The sequence below is a fragment of the Monomorium pharaonis genome, chromosome 4, assembly GCF_013373865.1.
Source record: "Monomorium pharaonis isolate MP-MQ-018 chromosome 4, ASM1337386v2, whole genome shotgun sequence".
NCBI classification, from domain to species: domain Eukaryota; kingdom Metazoa; phylum Arthropoda; class Insecta; order Hymenoptera; family Formicidae; genus Monomorium; species Monomorium pharaonis.
In genome coordinates, this window is record NC_050470.1 from 31,461,392 (window position 1) to 31,480,515 (window position 19,124).

The following is a 19,124-nucleotide window of genomic DNA, read 5'->3' on the forward strand; positions in this document are numbered from 1 at the left end:
GCGAGGTGAGTCGAGATGATGCAGTTGTGCGTTTGCAAGGAAGGCGGAAGGAGGAACCGCGGAGGGAACCGGTCCCGGTCACTGGGCCACCAGCCGGCCGTCGAACCCGCCACACTGCCCCCTACCGCCCCCTCCTCTCTCACTCTCTTCCTTCACCCCTCTGCGCCCTTCGTCCCTCTCGTCCGGTATGTTACCTCCTTGCGAACCTCGCGTCTCGCTCCTTGCAACCGGCGAATCGCGTTGCCTTCAAGTTCTTCAAACAATGTCAACTTGCATGTACTTACTATCGTACTGATAAATGCTGCCTTGTCACTGTTATTATCAACGAATTGTATATTATCCCTTGCTAGTTTTCCCTTGGCCCCGGAGCTGTCACTCATGGTTAATGTGTTTTCGTGTGTCGATTTTATATACGACAAAGATTCGTATTTCATATATGTATAATGATAAAAATTGAGGATTAATAATATAAAATATAAATAATCAAACAATGCAATAATCAAACTGTTATTTTCTTAATCGTGCACATTTTGGATTAATGGTATTAAGTTGATATAAAACCAATTTTTACAAATTGTAAGAGGAAATAGTGATCTCTTCTTTCTAGATCTTTTAATATCAATTAATTTCTGTTTTAATATCTACTCAGAAAAAAGGTAATATAGCCAATAACATGTAATTGCGGGCTGCCAGTTACATAAAATTACTTAATACAATAATATTTACTGTTAATGCAAGTACAATGTTGATACTGCAATAGCATATATTATTGTATTGAGTATATCTGCAGTTGGCAGTATGCAACTACATGTCTTATTGGATATATTGTATTTTTTTCAGTGTATAGGATTGCTATATACTCGCTTATTGTAATCTGTTTCGTATATCCATGTAGATATTTGAAAAGACTTTAATTAACTTATATACATATAAAATTATGTAACTTATTATGTAATTATGACCGTGTTGGTCTTATTTAATATAATATTTAATGTTCTTGCAAAAATTCCAGGATTAGTTTTGGATCGGGCTTTCGATCGTGAGAAAGCAAGTGCGATGGTAACGCAAACGGAAGTTTACTTTGTTCGCGGTAATTTGTACGAGATACGCCAAACATTTTTTCTTAATTAAGAAATAACGTAGTAGTTAATTAAGTTTTCCTGCCACAGCATTCTTTGACTTGGGTTAAGCTTATAAAACTCAATGATTGTCAAATGTATGATTTTAATCATTTATAAACATGTAATTATAAAACTAAATATGACTTTGACATATTTATTTATTGAAGTTGTTTAATACTTATGTTTAGCAACATTCCCATAGCTGTAGCATGATTGATTTCACATAAATTTGAGATAATGTGAATATACATTCTGAATGTCTATGTGTTTTTAATATTAAAGTCATAACATTGTTTTCACAAAAGCAATATTCTGTACATAGGCTGTTTCAAAATTGCTGTCAGTACTAAAAATCTATAGTGTACGTTACGGAAACGATACATGTACTGACAGTAATTTTGAAACATAGCCATAGTAAAGAAAATATTAGAGATGATATTAGGCATATAAATTTTGTTACAAAACAAGTTTGATGTTTTTTTAATATATTGTTAAATTTAATAATGGATAACTCGCATAATCGCATAATATTCAAGATAGTCGATAAAATAAAATTAAAATTAGATTATAATATTTTAATCGTTTATGCATTACTATTAAATAAATTCAGTTTAATATGCAAAAGTAATATCAAACAATTATAAATAATTATGCAACTCTAATTAAAAAAATAATTTAAAAAATTATAAAATATATTTTTGTGTAAAAATCGATAAATTTAAATGAAAATTAGTGTATATTTTAAATTAATTTACATATTTACCATTGTATAAATATTATATAATCAGTAATATATAGCATTATATGTTTAATTATTTAAAACATAATCATTCTTTGATAATAGAAAATTGCGATTTACCAACTGAAGATGCATTATTGACTTCTGATATATTAGATATATCTGATACTTAATACATCGGAATCACTTACTGACTGCTGATATCAAGTATTTATTTATTTTTTTAATATAATTGCATTTTTTAAACAACTATATTTTTTTCATTTAAATAAAATATTGTCGATAAAAAGAAGTAGAAAAACAATTTTTATATCTTTTATATTTTTTATTATTAAATATATATTATATCAAAAAACATAGTACTGCAAAGTAAATAAAACGATAGTAAAACTTCGATTGATGGTGAGATTAATGACTCGCCATACAAGGAATGGTGCTCATAAATCTTCGTATCACATGAATATCTCGTAACTTGACGTATTGTCAGGCGCGCGGGTTCAATTCGTTTCTTTGGACATTTGGTTGACACATTGCTCCCTGGTACATCGTTTCTGAATTAGGTGAACAGGGTTGACATTGCGATGCAGGTTGGGCAGGTGGATAGGATTGCGCTTGACGGTCACAGGACTTCGTATTTGAATAAGTGGGGCATTCGGCTATCGGCGGACAAGGCATTTCACAGGTATCACAGGAAACTTTGCATGGTGGGCAAGGCGATATACAGACGGGCTTGCAGTCGAGTTCGCAAACGTATTGCATTTCGTAAGGAAGATCATTTTGCAGTGTCAGACATTTTCCTTGGATTAGATAGCAGTAGGACATAGCTAAGACGGGATTGCCGCTGTATGCGATACAATGAGGCTGAGGTAGATGTCCATATAAATCGATGTGCGTGTACTTTAAAGGGGTACAGCTACACACTCCGTGCTGCAATTGATACAAATCGATCAGGTAAAGAGAGAGAATAAGAGAGAGAGAGAGAGAGAGAGAGAGGAGAGAGAAAGAGCCAATAAATCAGTCTTTAAACGTATTATAATTGAAATATGTCTGCAATTAATGTTTCTTTGCGATGTCTGCATTAATGTCTGCATTAATTGGATCATCTATAAAAAATTCATTGTACTGTTGGAATAAAACAAATAATGGAAAATTTTGATTAACAGATATGAAATAAGTGAAAATTTAAAAAATTTGATATTGTCTACTATTATTATTTATATTTATTAAAAATATTAAGAAAGTTTAAAATTATTCAAAGAAAAGGAATATTAAATGAGCAAACAATACGTTTTATCCTTTATATCATTAAAATATAATAAAATAATTTATTTTTATTTTTATACTCTATTAAAAAGATATTTTTTCTTATACTTTATATAAAAGTTTTTATATATTATACTTTATTTAAATATTAAAAATTTTTTAGAAATGTGTGTTGCTTCTAAAATCTACCGCATATTGACAAATCCGGCATATAATGTATATGTATAGTATATAGTGTATATAGTAACCCTAGTAATCGTTTGTGTTCCAAGTAAATCCATGCTTATGAAAGCTCTGAGGATCAAGGATTTATGAAGATGATTAATTATTATTTGCATTTCCGGTTAATATCCGATGTTCTTTGCGCGAGTTATGAATATTAATTATTCCAGGTATATATTATGTGTATACAAAATATTATAGATTGTTTACGTTAATATTAGGAATCTTTGGTCTGTATTTTATCAAAAAAAAATGTTTTGGCTAATGTTAAAATTGGTGAACCAGTTGGTTGTGCGGGAAGATCACCGGCACTGCCGGCTATATCCAGATGACAATATTTTAACGGCTTCTCTGACTCAATACCATGCTAAAAGTAACAAATTGTTAAGCAACATTATGATACCTAAAAAAACTTCAAATAAAAACTTAAATAATAAGCATATGATACCTTATCCAATCCGGAAGCCTTAATTAAAAAGGCAGCTGGTCCCTGATGACCTCGTGGAGTTTTGACACTGGGTTGATTTAGTGCCTGAAGAATATCATCACCTTCCGCACGTCCTTGATGAGTGAGAAAATCTTCTCTACGTATTCGCGATATTTCGAATGGGTCACCAATAATTTCGCCGGAAGCTTGAAGCCTCTCGGCATTACTGGCTAGTCTTGCCACAGCATTATCCATCGCAATCTATAGCAATGAATATAAACGTAAGTTTCAAATTTTCAAAGATATAGATGGATGATAAAATGTCTTTTATCGGAACAACAAAGTAATCAGAGAATGAATTATGGTTAACGTCTACGAGCAATTTTGATAATAAAGTCATATCACGCGTTACGTCTAGAATTCAATATAACAGAGGAAAACTGCACGCTGCATCTAGATCGTTTATAACCTTGTCCAATTACGCTTTCGTCAATGAATCAACAAACACGTAACTATCTGTATACATTTCTGTCAGTTTGCACTTAGATTTTAACGCGTAGATTTGTTATGTATTGTTATTATTTATTATTGATACACTTGTTATGTAAGCACAACGGATTATTTGTTCTCTTTGTTTAAGATATATATATACTGTATTGATATTTAAACAATAGGAATTTGAGCACGTTTTAACATTCGGTAAAATGCAATTAAAAACACAAGGAAAAGAGTGATTTTTATAATACTTACGGAATATCCCTTACCCGCAGTTAATACTGCGTGGCCTGTTAGCGTAGCTATCGTGAAGAGATGCGGATTTACGGAACATAAGGCCATTTCTTTGAGATGATAGAGGGCATCAGCCATAGCCATCCTACCCTCGGCGTCCGTGTTGCCCACACGTACCCTCGCACCGGATTTTGCCGTGATCACTTCATCGGCGACGTAAGAGTTTTCGCCTACGCTATTTCTTACAACGCACAAAGCGGCGACGACCTTTACCGTCGGTGGTTGCAATAAGTTCACTACCTACGAGAGATATTTAACACAACAGATCTTACTTTAAAATTATTTGTACACAGTTGAAAGCAGCAGTTTAGCAAGAATTAACATAGAAAATGATAACTTTTTATTCTTGATATTATAATAATGAACATGGTTTGTTAAAAATCTTTATTATTATTATAGTGATGTCTTTATCATAGTGAATAGTGAATCGAAGGAATAGGCTTGGCGCTATACGCAAAAAGAGAGAGAACGTGCATTAAAATCATAAATGCATATTATGCCACAAAGAATAGAATTCTGGAAAAAAATTGATTCACATACGATGATCATTAAGAATCTACCGGCTCATATATACAGTCGCGCAGGAAACTTATTAAAATGCCATGTTATTAATAGAAGTGGGGTGAAACGCGATCGTTCTCTAGCATGACGTATAATGCCGTGCCCGACAATATATTACATGGCACCTGCATGAATCCGGCACAGGCGGCCGCGCCGCATTTGTCCCTCGACATGCCAGCCATGACGCCCTGGCACTTGATGTCGGCGCCACCGGTATCATAAGTGACACCCTTCCCCACGATCATGATCGTCTCCAAGACGCAGGCAGGCGGCTCGTAAGTCAAAAATATAATTCTGCCGGCGTGACGTGGTATTACAGACGCGGCGCGATTTACACAGGCGAATAGTGGGTACTCCTGAAGTAATGTATCCTGATCGGATATCACTTGCATCGTGACATTTGATCCGCAAAACAGTTCTGCTAGGTATTCCTCCACTCTCGGAGGCGCCATTCTTTCAGGATCTGCACCGCCTAATTTAACACAAAGTAAAAATGCGCGCATATTAAAGATATAGATTTTTTTTAATAATTAGATGTACAAGATACTCCACTATTTTTGAAGTTTACATTCAGTAAAAACAGAACTTTGTTTGATATGTATCTACAATTGCTATTTTCATTTTAATAATAATTTGATTCTTTTACACACAATGATTATTAATAATAATTTGTTTAGCGTAGGTTTTATTATTAATCTTTAATTTTGATTAATCTATATATCTGCACGCATCGCATACGCATGCATCTGCTTTAATATATTAAAATATGAAACTAAAATACTAAATTTTGTATAGATTGAATTTATTTCTATTTTATAAAGAATAATGTTTCAACCAATTTTACAAATTTTACAAAACAAATACGATATTATCCATGAATAATTATTTTTACCGCTTGGCAAACTCAGTGCAAGGCTATTATTTGCACTTTGTTATCCTTGTTTGATCGAGAAGTACAATGAATAAGTTGATATGCACAAAAATACTACCGTCGATGTTGCATTTAATCCGATAAACTTTAATATATTGTACTGTATAATATATTGTATACTATAATATTAATTGAAATTAATATGCCTTGCAATAAGTCGCATAAAAATGATAAATCTCAAATTAATAATTCATATGTCTTTTCAATCTATGTTGATGTTAGTATTGGTGAAAAATTTGCGCTTTATGTTTTATTTATCCTTCATTCTGGCACATGCGAATGATTCAGACTCGAATGAACCTGCAGCGACAGCCAGGTCATCAAAGTTTACTTTACGAAATTGCATTATCCATTTTCTCCATTTTGCTCTACAAGCAAACGAATAGTGTACGTTCTATATCAACCTAGCTGGGCGGGAATGAAAGTTTGTGTATAAAAGCCATATACTTGACAAAGCGTAAATGCTACGATAAAGGATAAATCCTTGAAATGCTGAGGCAGAAATGCCAATTGTTATCAACTGCTACAGGGAATGAGCTCCGTACTTTCCTTTTATGTTGTTCATGAGGCGTAACGTAAAAAATGAACACTTAAACTCTCCAAATCGCCGGCTACTTAAACTTTAAACTCGATAATTCCCGAGGGCTATTTCGACTGAACTTGAACCAGAACGCGAAGAACGGCGAGTTGTGCTCGATTAACCGGGAGCCAAAAGACCTTTCTTGGACAAGTAGGAAGCCACGGGCAATTTTCCCCACCAAAGCTTATTTCTTTTGCGAAAAGCGGAAACTCGCGACGGAAGCTCGAGCTTCTCTTCTCTCACACGGACAGGAGAACCTGCTTTACTCACTCGATAAAGTACCACGAGTCGTGTGCACCTGGGATAGAACAGGACTCACCTATGTCCCTTGCGACGTATCTGCCACTCTCGAGCGCCGAGGCAAGTTTCACGATACCCTGAAGCTTCTTACTACAAATCGGACTCCACACTCCGAGTTGACATGCTTTGTAGCACCGATCCGGACATATCTCACGAACTTCTAAAGGCTGTAAAAATATAAAAGCGTCAATTGAAAAGATTATAAATCATTGAGATATAAGTAATGAAAAATAAGAAAAATTTTATCTGCTCGTTTTACTCTGTTAAACTTAAATCGTAAATACTATTTCTCTTTATAAAATATGTTATAAAATATGTAAATCATGTATCATTTTTCCGTGCAAGATCTAATGAAAGAGAAGTTTATTCGAACACAGAAAACATTAAATGTTTGATAATCTTCTTGTTGAATGAGCACTTCATAGATAATGGAACAGAGGCTTATAACTCTTGCGGATTTATGTATAACTCGTTTAAAAGATTTTCCAATTGATTTATACAACCAGTAAAAACAAACTTTAATTAAAAATTCCAGCATTTTGACCTATATAATATCTTTTTTTTTAATATCTTAAATATACAATTTATGTTTAATTATGTTTAGTTGTAAATTGCGCGCATAAAATTCTAAAAATTTGAGAAAATATTTTCACAATTTTTAAATGCAATAAAACTGGGAATATATATCGGAATAGTTGTTTTTTTTACATGATTTTGTGTGCGTGTTTTATATTTGAACGATATATACATACATATATCGTCGAAATTTTTTCCAACAAAAAGATTCAAAGTGATCTGACACGTGCGCGGCCCGTTTTATCGTGGGCGACCTTTTGCGTTGTCACTGGCGCGCGTTTATGCAACTTGCAAGCGAGCGGAAAGAATTGAAAAAGTCGGAAAACTGTTAGCTGCAAGAGAAGCGAGAAAGAGACGACGCGGCGTTCCGATTACGCGGCACAGAAATTCCGAGGGTGCTTCCTGGTATTTGGAAAACGATGCCCCGTATTTGCGTCGGATGGAAGGAACGAGCGATGCAGGAGAAAGAGGGTCAGAAGAGGGAACTATCAAGAAAGAAGCGTACGAGCTCGGTGCCGACAACGCTCCAATGCCGCGGGCTGCGCGGTCGGTGAGGCGACGGGAGACGAGGAAAGGCCCGAGTATTTCGCTAATTAGGTCGCCTCGCCGGCCGCCGGGATTCAGGAACGCCAAGCATTTGCTACTCTTAATAGGGCAGAGCACTCGGCTTACCCCCTGTGTCCTCCTATCCCCTTACTACATCCCGCTGCCGCCCACAAACAAGCCCCGACCGACTGTTCCTCTCTTGCTGGTCCGAACTTAGAATTTTGGTCCTTGAACTTACGCGACAAGAATGTCCGTTATGTATGTGTAACGAATTACGAGAACATTCACCATTACATAAGGTTTGCTGTGTGGAAATCTCGAAAAAAATCATTAAAGCTGAAGCTTTGAAATTAAACGCAACAATGTCATAACAAGAAATTGACACACAATACTAATAAAACAATTTTTAAGATGAAAATTAGCTGTGAAATATTAAATTAAATCATTGTTTAGTATTTGTCGCTCGATTAATGGTTCATGTCGATAAAGATGTGAAGCGAAATACATTTTGTATATAAAGTCATTTCATTTTTTGATGTTTTAATATATCTATTATCATTGAATTTTTATATTTTTCCATGTGAAGGAAATCGATTTAAGTAGGAAAGAAAGTACAGGTAAACACAAAAGTAAACCTGTCTTATCAAAATGAAAAATAATTTTTATCTCTAAATTTTCTATTTTTTGACGTGTGTTGATTTTTTTTAAATACTACTAAAGTTATTTGCTTTCTATATCTAGAACCCTTTTTTAACGCTTTGTGTAATAAGTAGAATTCATTCAAGCATTGTTCCAAAAGCCTCATTTTCTTCACGATATAAAATCCGAAGCAATTCTTTATCCCGTCTAGCATATAATCTATGCTAATCACAAGCGTATAGTCCTCTCTTTTTTCCAACTATCTTTACTTTTTAACGATTTAAAATTATTTTCTCGTCCTTTCTTTAATCTTCAACTAGTGACGAATATTCAGATCTTGTTTTTGCTTCAACAATTATTTCTACATTTTATAATGGATAAATCAACACTATGTATTAACATTTATATATTACTGGACATCGCAATTTAACAAAAGTATAAAGAAAATTTAAGCGTAATATTTATAACAATTGCACTAAGTATTATTTTTTATCTTAATTACAATTAAGTGTAATATTTTTTTGTTAGAAATTATTACACAAATTTTTTTATTATTATTCACTATTTCTATGCTATAATAAGATATTATTGAAAAAAATGAAGTATTTGCAACGTTCATTGGAAGTCTTTTAATGACTATGAATGACGTGGTCGACTTGTGCTGGTAAAGCGATTACTATAGGATTCGCAAATCGATCGGCTGCGTATACTTGTACCGAATAACTTTTGACTTCGAAGTTCGCATAATAACGCGGATACTATCGTCTGATCATAATTAACCGCGGCGGCGGTGAGTTAATGAACAATTGAGTTTGCAATCGAGTTGTGCAACCTGATATCCTTCGTAAGACACGCCGCACACTTATCGATCAAGCACAGTCCGCGCCGGAGTCTGTCGATGGCAGATGTTGTTTGATGATCGTGTTGACAGCACTCTTTGCCGTCGGTATCTGTCATCGAATCATCGTTTATTTAAGACGTTGTACGAGCTTATTTATCGAAACATCCATAGTCTTACTTTCGGCCGATATTGTGTGTTAAAGCTATACCGATTTACTATGAGATAGATTTGCCGCTCACATATAATACATTTATTGTATTAGAAAAAAAATAAATATTGAAAGCTCATATACGCGATTACGATCTGTTTGCCAGCACTGATAATCAGATCCGTGTATTACGATACTTATATCAATTGTGAAACGCAAACGTTTACAAATTATCTGCGTATCTTAGTTTCTCATAATTATTAAATAATGAATATCCGGACAAAGTTCAGAGTAGTTACTACTTGTGACCGTTCACGAGTAGTAGAGAGTCTTATTAGAGTGATTGGACATTAATGAAGCGAAATTAATTCTGTTTCCATAAAATATAATATCATGGATTAGTTGAATTGCATCATGTGGCCCGCATAGTCATTAGTTATGGATTAAGATCACAGTAGCAATTTAGTTTAGAGGCGAAGCAGACGGATTTACTAGAGTTAGAGTATGGTGAGCAACTTGGAGGTAGCCAATCAGACCGCAGCGTACCAAACTCGGCTGAAACACGGAGATGAATTCCTTCCAGATACAACTACAGGCTCCTACTCTGCCAATGTAGATGTGCACAAAGCTATGTTGTATCTGTTTGATTGGTTTAAACGGCTCTCGTATAACCACAACTGTACCAACTATCTGTGAAATGCTTTAACTGGATATATTGGCACAATCGAGTAACATTCGCTTATCGATTTTCTCAATTTTAATCAGCGATTTTTCTGATTTCTCTTTTAAATTTTAATATCTTAATAATAATTAGTGTCGATCGAATCAACTTTTCCATATTTAGCTGTTGTTCTAGATGGGAAATCTGATTAATGTATTAAAGTTTTTAATAAAAAATGTAATAGTTATTTGTTAATTCTATTCTAAATTATTACGCCTTTTTCGTATGCGGCATAAATTTTGTTTTTTCAACAGTATTAGAAATTATTTAATATTCTACTTTTCTAAATATAAAAAAATATGACATGATCTACTTATCATAATATTATTTTTACGCGTTAGTATGATAAATAATTTATTATCATAAAACTCACCACGTAGAGACCCTCCAGAGCACCAAGAAGTGTGACTAATTCAACGTTCTCAAAACGATCATCCGGCAGTAACACAAATAAAGGACATCTCACACCAGCTTTTAAAGCCCTGATAAATGCCAAAAAAATTAAAATCAATTATTATAAGTTAATGAATTATATCCTGATGTATTAATATTTGATTATATAACAGGATAAATTTTGAAATAAGATTTAAATTTCTTATTAATCCAAAATAAGATTTTATAGATATAAGATAGATACAGAATAAGATTACATAGATATAAGATAAACATTTTGTGCGTGTGTGATAAGAATTTTCTCTTATTTGTTAAAAATTCTATAGCTTGTTACTTTTTTAAAGAAAAGATGAGAGATTTAAACGGTTAAGAAGCTTTCCTGTTGACAGATTGATAGACGAATGATAGCATATCAGTCTAAAAATTTAATAAAGATAAAGGGATATCCTAGAGATAAAATTTAAAGGTATTATAGAATAGATGTTTCACATATTCCAACTCGAGGAGAAGCTGGCCAATTACAGTGAAGCTGATTACGGTGCAAATACATCGTCAATATGACTGTCAATAGACTTACCCTAATCTATGCAATAATATTACTATCGTAAAACCTACAGTGATACTACACTCCAAGGGACGAACGCTCATACAAAAAGTAGAAGAGAAAGAGTTCTCTGGGGAAAGGTGCGGTTCTCATTGAGTATCCTGAAACACGAATGGCCATTCTCGCTTCCTTCGTGTCCAATCTTTTCTTGTCGGGTAATACAAACGTAGCCACGTAACCCAGGGTGCTCCTCACTCTTGCGAATCACGAACTATTAATCTATTCCCGAAGTATATCGCTATCATGTTTAAACTTCGTTAGGTTCTCGATCTCTCGCACTTGGCAATTTCGAGAAACTGTCGTAATATTGCGGTTCCCAAATCTCCCTTTCCATTCTCGATTCAACAAAGTACTTCTGATTTGAGTTTGGTATTAATGTCGCGTAGACCGCTATTATTCCAAGATCTCAAAAGGATTATATCGCATTAAGGTATATAACGAGGCGAGAAAGCCGCAAGAAACATTGGTAATAATTAAGAGGCACATACACACAAAATAGAAGAATAAAATTTGTAGGTTGCAACCAGTTTTCTCTGGAGAATACTAGGAAATTTTGCACAAGGAAAAATAAATTGCAGGTATGAGCGAATTGTACTTTCAAATAATTGTACAGAATGCCAAGCTAGCATCCAAGAGTTTATTAGTTTTTATGCAAAATTTATGTAATTACATTGCATTCATATAAAAATGCACAATAAGAAATTTTTATTAAATTCTTATATCCAATGAACTTTTTAAAGTAATTTTTTTATCGTTGTTCATATCTCTTAAATTTATTTTAAATTTATTACTTTGTTTTTTAATATTTATTTTATCAATAAAATACTTATTAAAATTATATTTTTGTAATATAATGATATAATGATAATAATGCAATGCCTCTCTTATTTATTAGCCGTTCTTTATATCATTCAGAATATCCCAAGTGGGGTAGATATTCATATACTTTTATTTAAAAAAATAAAAAAGAATAAAGAAAAGTCAGTTTTATTTAAAAATCTAAACAATTTTGATAAATAAATTGGTACACTATTGGTGGTATTTTTAACTTTTAATTCCGATTGAAAATATCCATACTAGATGTTGAATTTCTTAATATAACATGTACTTTTTTATTATAGATTTTACTTTATGGATTTAGGATTACATGTATAAAAATAAGAAACTTTTGTTTCAAATAGTTTTTCTGTAAATGTCTTTATTAATCTTAAAATAATGTTAAAAATAAATATGACAAAAAAAACTTAAATAAAAGATTAATATAAAGGTATTTTTAAAAAATATGTGAGATAAAAGTTTCTTATTATCTTTCCGTTTAATCCAAATCTGCAATAAAAAAGTACCATATTCTATTTATTTAAAAACAAATGGTCTAGAATTCTAAATATTAAGTTGCGATTAAATCAGAAAAAATATTATTAAAATCAAAGAATTGCGACATAATATGTGTTACAAGATATAATTTTCAAATTTTTTCGACTTATAGATGGGAAACGTTTTCTATGCCAATCTTTCGTTAACGTCACTACTGTTCGCGTGAAAAAAACAGTTGCGCCAAACGGACAGGAATTTCATTTTTCAATCGAATTTCGGGACGGCCAGGCGTACGGCTCGCGTGGAATTTCGTTCGCGCATCATTGCGTTTCCCCTATGCAGCTATTGGAGTACACAAAACACTGACAATCGTTCGTGGTTCGTTTCGTTACAAGACCATCATGTCTGCTATAGTGAACGAGTACTCGGCATGCGGGTGAGAAGATGTTCGAAATTGTAAACATCAATCAAGAGGCTTTGATTAATTACTTCACCACTGTTCCGATTAATTGTAATGAGCTTGAAAAAATGAGGCGATTTTTTTCGAATATATGCAAATTGCCGATACAAGAACGTAGATATAACGTTAGTTCCTGGGTATGCTTGCTAAATCCAATTATACCCAGACAATGAAAAACAGGAATTTGCTCACTTCAATTGTAGAATTTAGTAAAGTGTCCCTTATATAGTTGAAGAACGCTTATTAAAAATACCAGAGAGATTAAAAATATTGTTCGACTATTAACGTTTACTGTTAAATAAAGGCTCAAGAAATAGAAAAAAATATTTTGCATCTTGTAATAAATAAATAAATATATATATATATATATATGTATATATATAATATATCTGTACACACATATATATACATGTTGACAAGGAATCAAGTCTTATCAATAAGATTTTCATAAATTAACAAAATTTTATGGAAATCTTGTTGGATTAAAATTAAAAATAGACATTTTTACAGCAGGAAGACGCACGGCATTGCTTTATCAGCATCGTGTTGTTATGTGTCGTTCTTTTTTTTGTTGCTTCTTTTGTTGTTTAATCTCTCCTTTTTTATCTCCCCTTAAAACGATTCATATATAATCAGAATTATTAATGTATATCATATGATTTATTTTGCTGACAGCATATAAAACATTGAATTAACGAATAATTATTCATTTAAAGAGAGAGAGAGAGAGAGAGAGAGAGAGAGAGAGAGAGAGAGAGAGAGAGAGAGAGAGAGAGAGATTACCGTTGTAATCTCTCTCTCTCTCTCTTCTCTCTCTCTCTCTCTCTCTTATAATACAATATTTATTTTAATATCTTCTACAAAACTATACACACAAAAATCGAGTCAACAAACTCAAAGATATTTATATATAAATATATGTTTTATAAAAGTTACTGTTGAATAAAAATGATAAACGCGAAATTCATGATTTTATTTATACAAAATATGCTAATATTACCTTGTTATGTTATTGTCTTTATATATAAAGACAATAACATTACAAAGTAATATTAGTATATTTTGTACAAAGTAAAATCTACCTTGAGCAAAATTATATAAACAAATTTATTTTCTGTTTCATCACGAACAGATTTTATTGTAATAACAATTTAATTAAATTAGTTAAGGTAGCAAAATTTAATTACTTTTATCTTTAATATAGTGATTTTGCTATAATAAAATTCTTTTTCTTTATATAATGTATTTATATAAATATTATTTATTATATATCTGTTAAATAATATTTTGTACAATCTTATAAAAATACATTTATTTATATAAAAACCGATGAGATATGTTATGTATGTATATAGTGTACACTGAAAAAAAAGTAATATATCTAATATATACATATATATATATATATATATATATATATATATATATAATATATCCAATAAGAATATGTAGTTGCGGGCTGCTAACTACAGATATACTCAATACAATAATATATGCTATTGCAGTATCAACATTGTACTTGCATTAATAGCAAATATTATTGTATTGAGTATTTTATGTAGTTGGCAGCCCGCAATTACATATATTATTGGTTATATTACTTTTTTTTTCTGTGTATATATAAAATATATTCTCACGGATGTGACAGCTGTTACTACGGTACTTGCATTTAAAAAGAAAAAGATTACATAGAGAAAGAAAAGTGTGTAGTATCACACAAAAGAATTACCGTGTTATTCCCTTCGTAGCTGCCTCTGCAAAACTCCGCACATCGTGATAATCCATGTTAAGCGGACCCGTTGGGCTGTAAATGAGCCTTTTTGCGAGCAAATTGATGGGCAAAACCGCGCCGATCACGCCCAGTGCGGCATCGATCTGGGCCGCGGCGTAGAGAACGGTTTTGAAGGGTTCCGGCTCGTTGGATCCAGGGGTACTTCCTGACACCAGAATAATGCCATCGTAATCGCCGCTGCAGATATTCGTTTCAATTTTCAGCTGACATGGCATCCATCTGAAATGAATCATTATACATGTTATTTGAACGCCTCACTAATTATTAGTAAATTCGATTAGACAAAAGCAAGATAATTACTCGTTAACGAGAATATGATATATTCATTGAAATCAACATAATTATAGCAGAATACAAATTAACAGAGGAAAATAAAGACTTTTATTATAAAGGAAGAAAAAAAAAAGTTTTTTATTGACATAACAGCAGGTATAAAATTCCCATATTTTTATTTCGATATTGTCGTTTGTTTCTTCCTATTATTTTCACAATCAGAATAAAAGAAAGTAGATTCAATATTGGCATTAAAAAAAAAATAATTAATAACAATATAAAAATAAGTAGATTTATTCATATCATATATACACTTACTTTTATATATACATACTTTTTGGATGCATATTAAAAACAATGTTGGTAAATTTGACATTTTGTTAGAAAATAAATTTGTATGAGTATCGTACAGTATATAAATATTCTGTATAAAACCAGCATTTTATCAATGATAGTGGCTATAAATATTATTATCTTCAGCTCAGATATATCACTAAATGTGCAGTTTTGGAGAACAAAATGTTTTAGGGTAGTGCATAACTGTTAGATAAGATTACTGATGGCAACCTTAGCACGTGGAATACATTTGCATTGCATTAACAATATATAGCATCATTTTCGGCGAAAGTCATTGTTGCTTAGATACAAACATTTGAAAATTATCGTTAAAATAATATTTATATAGGTAACATTTATATTACGTGATTAAAAAATGATTGAATGTGTTTTTACTTTAATTCTATTTTATTTATATGGATATATATATATATATATATATATATATATATTTAAACACACACATGTAATATATAGATATCATTAAAAAATTAAAAATAGCAACTATTTAATGTGTTCGTTGATATATAAACGTTCATATCCAAAGCACATAGTCTATACAAATATAACTGTATAAAAAGACTATATAAACCTCTTGCCATAATACCACAAAGGTTCTTTTTACGCAAGAGGAAAGAAAATATTAGAGAAGCAGATGTGCATGTATACTTATAGGAAATGTGCTGCATGAAATGCACGAAAATATCGAAGGTAATTCCGAAAAATGGTGCTCTAGCTAGTCGCTATAAAAACATTCAATTCTTACGATCATCTAACGATAACATTTTTTTAGTCTCTTGTGTATCGATGCAAAATTATCAAGACCAAAGATAAATATTTCTGTCCTCCTATCTACAATGATTGTTATGATTCTGAAGTGTTTCAGTAATTAAATTTGTGATTAAATTTAATTTAGGTTATATCGGAAGATGTAAATACAATTTAATTAAAAAATGTTTTATCAAATTCGAAATATTTTTTTGCAACAATGGCAATTAATGTAGATCTTATAGTAGGTTTTTCATATTTGTGTATCACGTTCTAGTGTTAACAGATTTTTCCATTCGTAAAATCAACCCGGTCTGCTGACTGGTCACAATTCGGGCACAATAACATTGAATTCTATAGAAGATAATAAATCTGAAGAGTACACATGATATCACGTACGTAGTAAATCGAACATCGATCGATCGCGAACATAATCCAGCGAACAATAATGCTTTCCCGCGCTGTTGTGAACGCACGTGTATATATCACGTGGTGATAATGAAGTCTTTGTAAATCTACGGTCAGCGGTGCCATTAGGTGTTTCGATGGGCTAACTTCCTGCCGTTTATGCATGATGCGCAAATAATATACTACTATATTTATCTACATCTAGTGTTCATCGAAATTGACAATGACTTAAAAATCGGAAAAATAAAGAAAGACGTGAGTAATCTTACGAAATTATAATGACTGTCAGTTTGTATGGCGCATGATATTTTGATGAGTAATATAAAGTTTGTATAGCGCGTGACGTTATTTTGATAAATATAATCTCATTTTTATCATTACATGAATGTATTATAATATTTGATGATTTGAGCCAATCTCAGATAAGCAATTTTTTAATTTAATTATAATTTATAAAGCAAACAGATATATTTTTTATAATTTTTAAAAGAAACGAATCCGTCAAGTCTTGCATAATTAGAATTTCAAAAAGAGTTAAAAATAATATTGCTAAATATATTACTACTGTATTATATGTATTGGACTTCGATATCAACTTATCTCAGCTGCTGATGAATGAAACTAACTTCTATCAAATACATGCACAGTGTACAATCAATCAAGAGCGCGTTCTAAGCTGCGAGCTAATGGTGCCGGAAACTTTATAGCTTTGAAACAGTTGGGTACCACTGGGTCTCGTGTAACAGTGCGAAACGAACCAGCATTGGCTCAGAGAAATTCGCATTTCTCATGAGTTCGCGCGAATCCGCAAGCAAATATATTCACGTCACATTTTCGACGTACACTACCTAATTATTTACCAAGAATCTACAATTTACAACAAAGTTACGAATTATCTGCTAATTATAGTGCACAATTCAGTACATCTCGTAATGATAACAACGTGGAGACAACAATTCGATATAGCACTTGATACCTGCGACGATCAATACTACAAGTTGAAAAATAACAATAGTTATTTTTGTTTTTAAAGTACAGCGAAAAATCGGAATATGAAATACGACAGAAATTCGGTGCACTAAGATATAAACTCGAATCTTTTTAGAAAAACGTAAAATCTTTTATAGCATGATAAATTTACATTTACGTAGCGTTGCAATGCATATAAAAATCTTTTGTATGCATTTAATTTTACGCGATGCAATTATTTTGTTTTTAAGTTTGTTGAAGCTCAACGTGTATTGTCATATTCCTACTTATCTCCTCTATCATTATTTAGAAAAAAATGATGATTGACGGTCATGATTCGAATCAAATCGTTTGCGTGAATAATTATACTCTTGTGTGCTCGACTATCGTAGTCCGTTCATAGGTCATTTGTGATTAATAAATAACGTCTACCGGCGCATATTGGGTCGGAGCATGTGTAGTTCGGGCTTTCCTACATTTACCTCGATTCCACCGCCATGATGCGCCGCGCCCACGTTGTTCTCCTAAAGGTACTCCGTGTGAAATAGCGTACGGAAATATATACGCGTATTATCTTCTGCACAACCGTACTAATATGAGACTCGTACGCCCCTCGCTGACTGATGAAATAGGCACACGGTGCTGTTTCGCGTGTTCTACGCAATCTTACTGACGTACTGTCAAAATGGAGGTCTCGTGGCTTGATCGAACGCCTCGAAAAAGCGAAGAGCGCAGGATCGAAGCCGTATTCGCGGCACGCTTCAAACCTAAAATTCGGTGACAGTTACAGTAACGGCACTGCAAATAGTTGAGAGAGTGAAGGAAAGAGAGACAAATAAAATGTTATGTATATATAGGCGAATTTTTTAATTCATCAATTGATTAATCGCAATATGCGCAAGTGCAGCTTATACAGAGCAAAGTTGCATTTGCGTATAACTTGCGCATTTGTAATAATCGATGAATTAAAAAACTCGTCTTGTATTTGTGAGAGAAAGAGGAAGATTGAAGAGAGAGGGCAAGAGGGAGGGAGGGAGGGAGAGAGAGAGAGAGAGAGAGAGAGAGAGAGAGAGAGAGAGAGAGAGAGAGAGAGAGAGAGAGAGAGAGAGAGAGAGAGAGAGAGAGAGAGAGAGAGAGAGAGAGAGAGGATAAAGAACAGAAACTTTATACTGTTATTGCTCAGTGTTAGCAATATTATTATCTTCCGTACGATGAGATTTGCGAGCGGCCAACTCGAGAACGCGCGCAATACTAAAGCCCGTGTTTTCGCGAATATAACCCACCGTCTTGCTGCTACTTCACCACTACACAGTCATTTTGTCAAGGTAGGAGATATACTGATGATACTACTACTGTTAAATCGCCGCAACGTTGCCAGCGTTCGTGACCTGCACACCGGATTA

The 19,124-nt window shown here is 32.8% G+C and overlaps 2 protein-coding genes and 1 long non-coding RNA gene across 3 annotated transcripts in view; 1 reads left to right on the plus strand and 2 right to left on the minus strand.

Annotated features, from left to right (window-relative positions):
* The window catches only part of LOC118645019, a 72,816-nt gene that overhangs the window by 11,339 nt on the left and 42,353 nt on the right, over positions 1–19,124 (plus strand). The window lies entirely within an intron of this gene.
* LOC118645018 (small proline-rich protein 2F-like) lies at positions 2,180–2,721 on the minus strand. Its single transcript, XM_036285250.1, has one exon. The coding sequence runs from the start codon at positions 2,680–2,682 to the stop codon at positions 2,344–2,346; it is 339 nt and encodes a 112-aa protein (XP_036141143.1). The 5' UTR covers positions 2,683–2,721; the 3' UTR covers positions 2,180–2,343.
* On the minus strand, positions 3,244–18,435 carry LOC105836179 (putative aminopeptidase W07G4.4). Its single transcript, XM_028189023.2, has 8 exons — positions 18,204–18,435; positions 14,905–15,186; positions 10,778–10,886; positions 6,953–7,100; positions 5,248–5,594; positions 4,523–4,801; positions 3,794–4,033; positions 3,244–3,712 (listed from the first exon to the last, which is right to left on the minus strand). Exons 1-8 carry the CDS (start codon positions 18,218–18,220, stop codon positions 3,563–3,565), a joined length of 1,572 nt encoding a protein of 523 aa, XP_028044824.1. The 5' UTR covers positions 18,221–18,435; the 3' UTR covers positions 3,244–3,562.

Coding starts and splice junctions, on each gene's coding strand:
- LOC105836179 (XM_028189023.2), bottom strand. Junction 10,887..14,904: donor GCTACGAAGGGAATAACACG/GTAATTCTTTTG, acceptor GGCATTTATCAG/GGCTTTAAAAGCTGGTGTGA. Junction 4,802..5,247: donor CCTGTGCCGGATTCATGCAG/GTGCCATGTAAT, acceptor TATCTCTCGTAG/GTAGTGAACTTATTGCAACC.
- LOC118645018 (XM_036285250.1), bottom strand. CDS start 2,682: ATGTCCTACTGCTATCTAATCCAAGGAAAATGTCTGACACTGCAAAAT.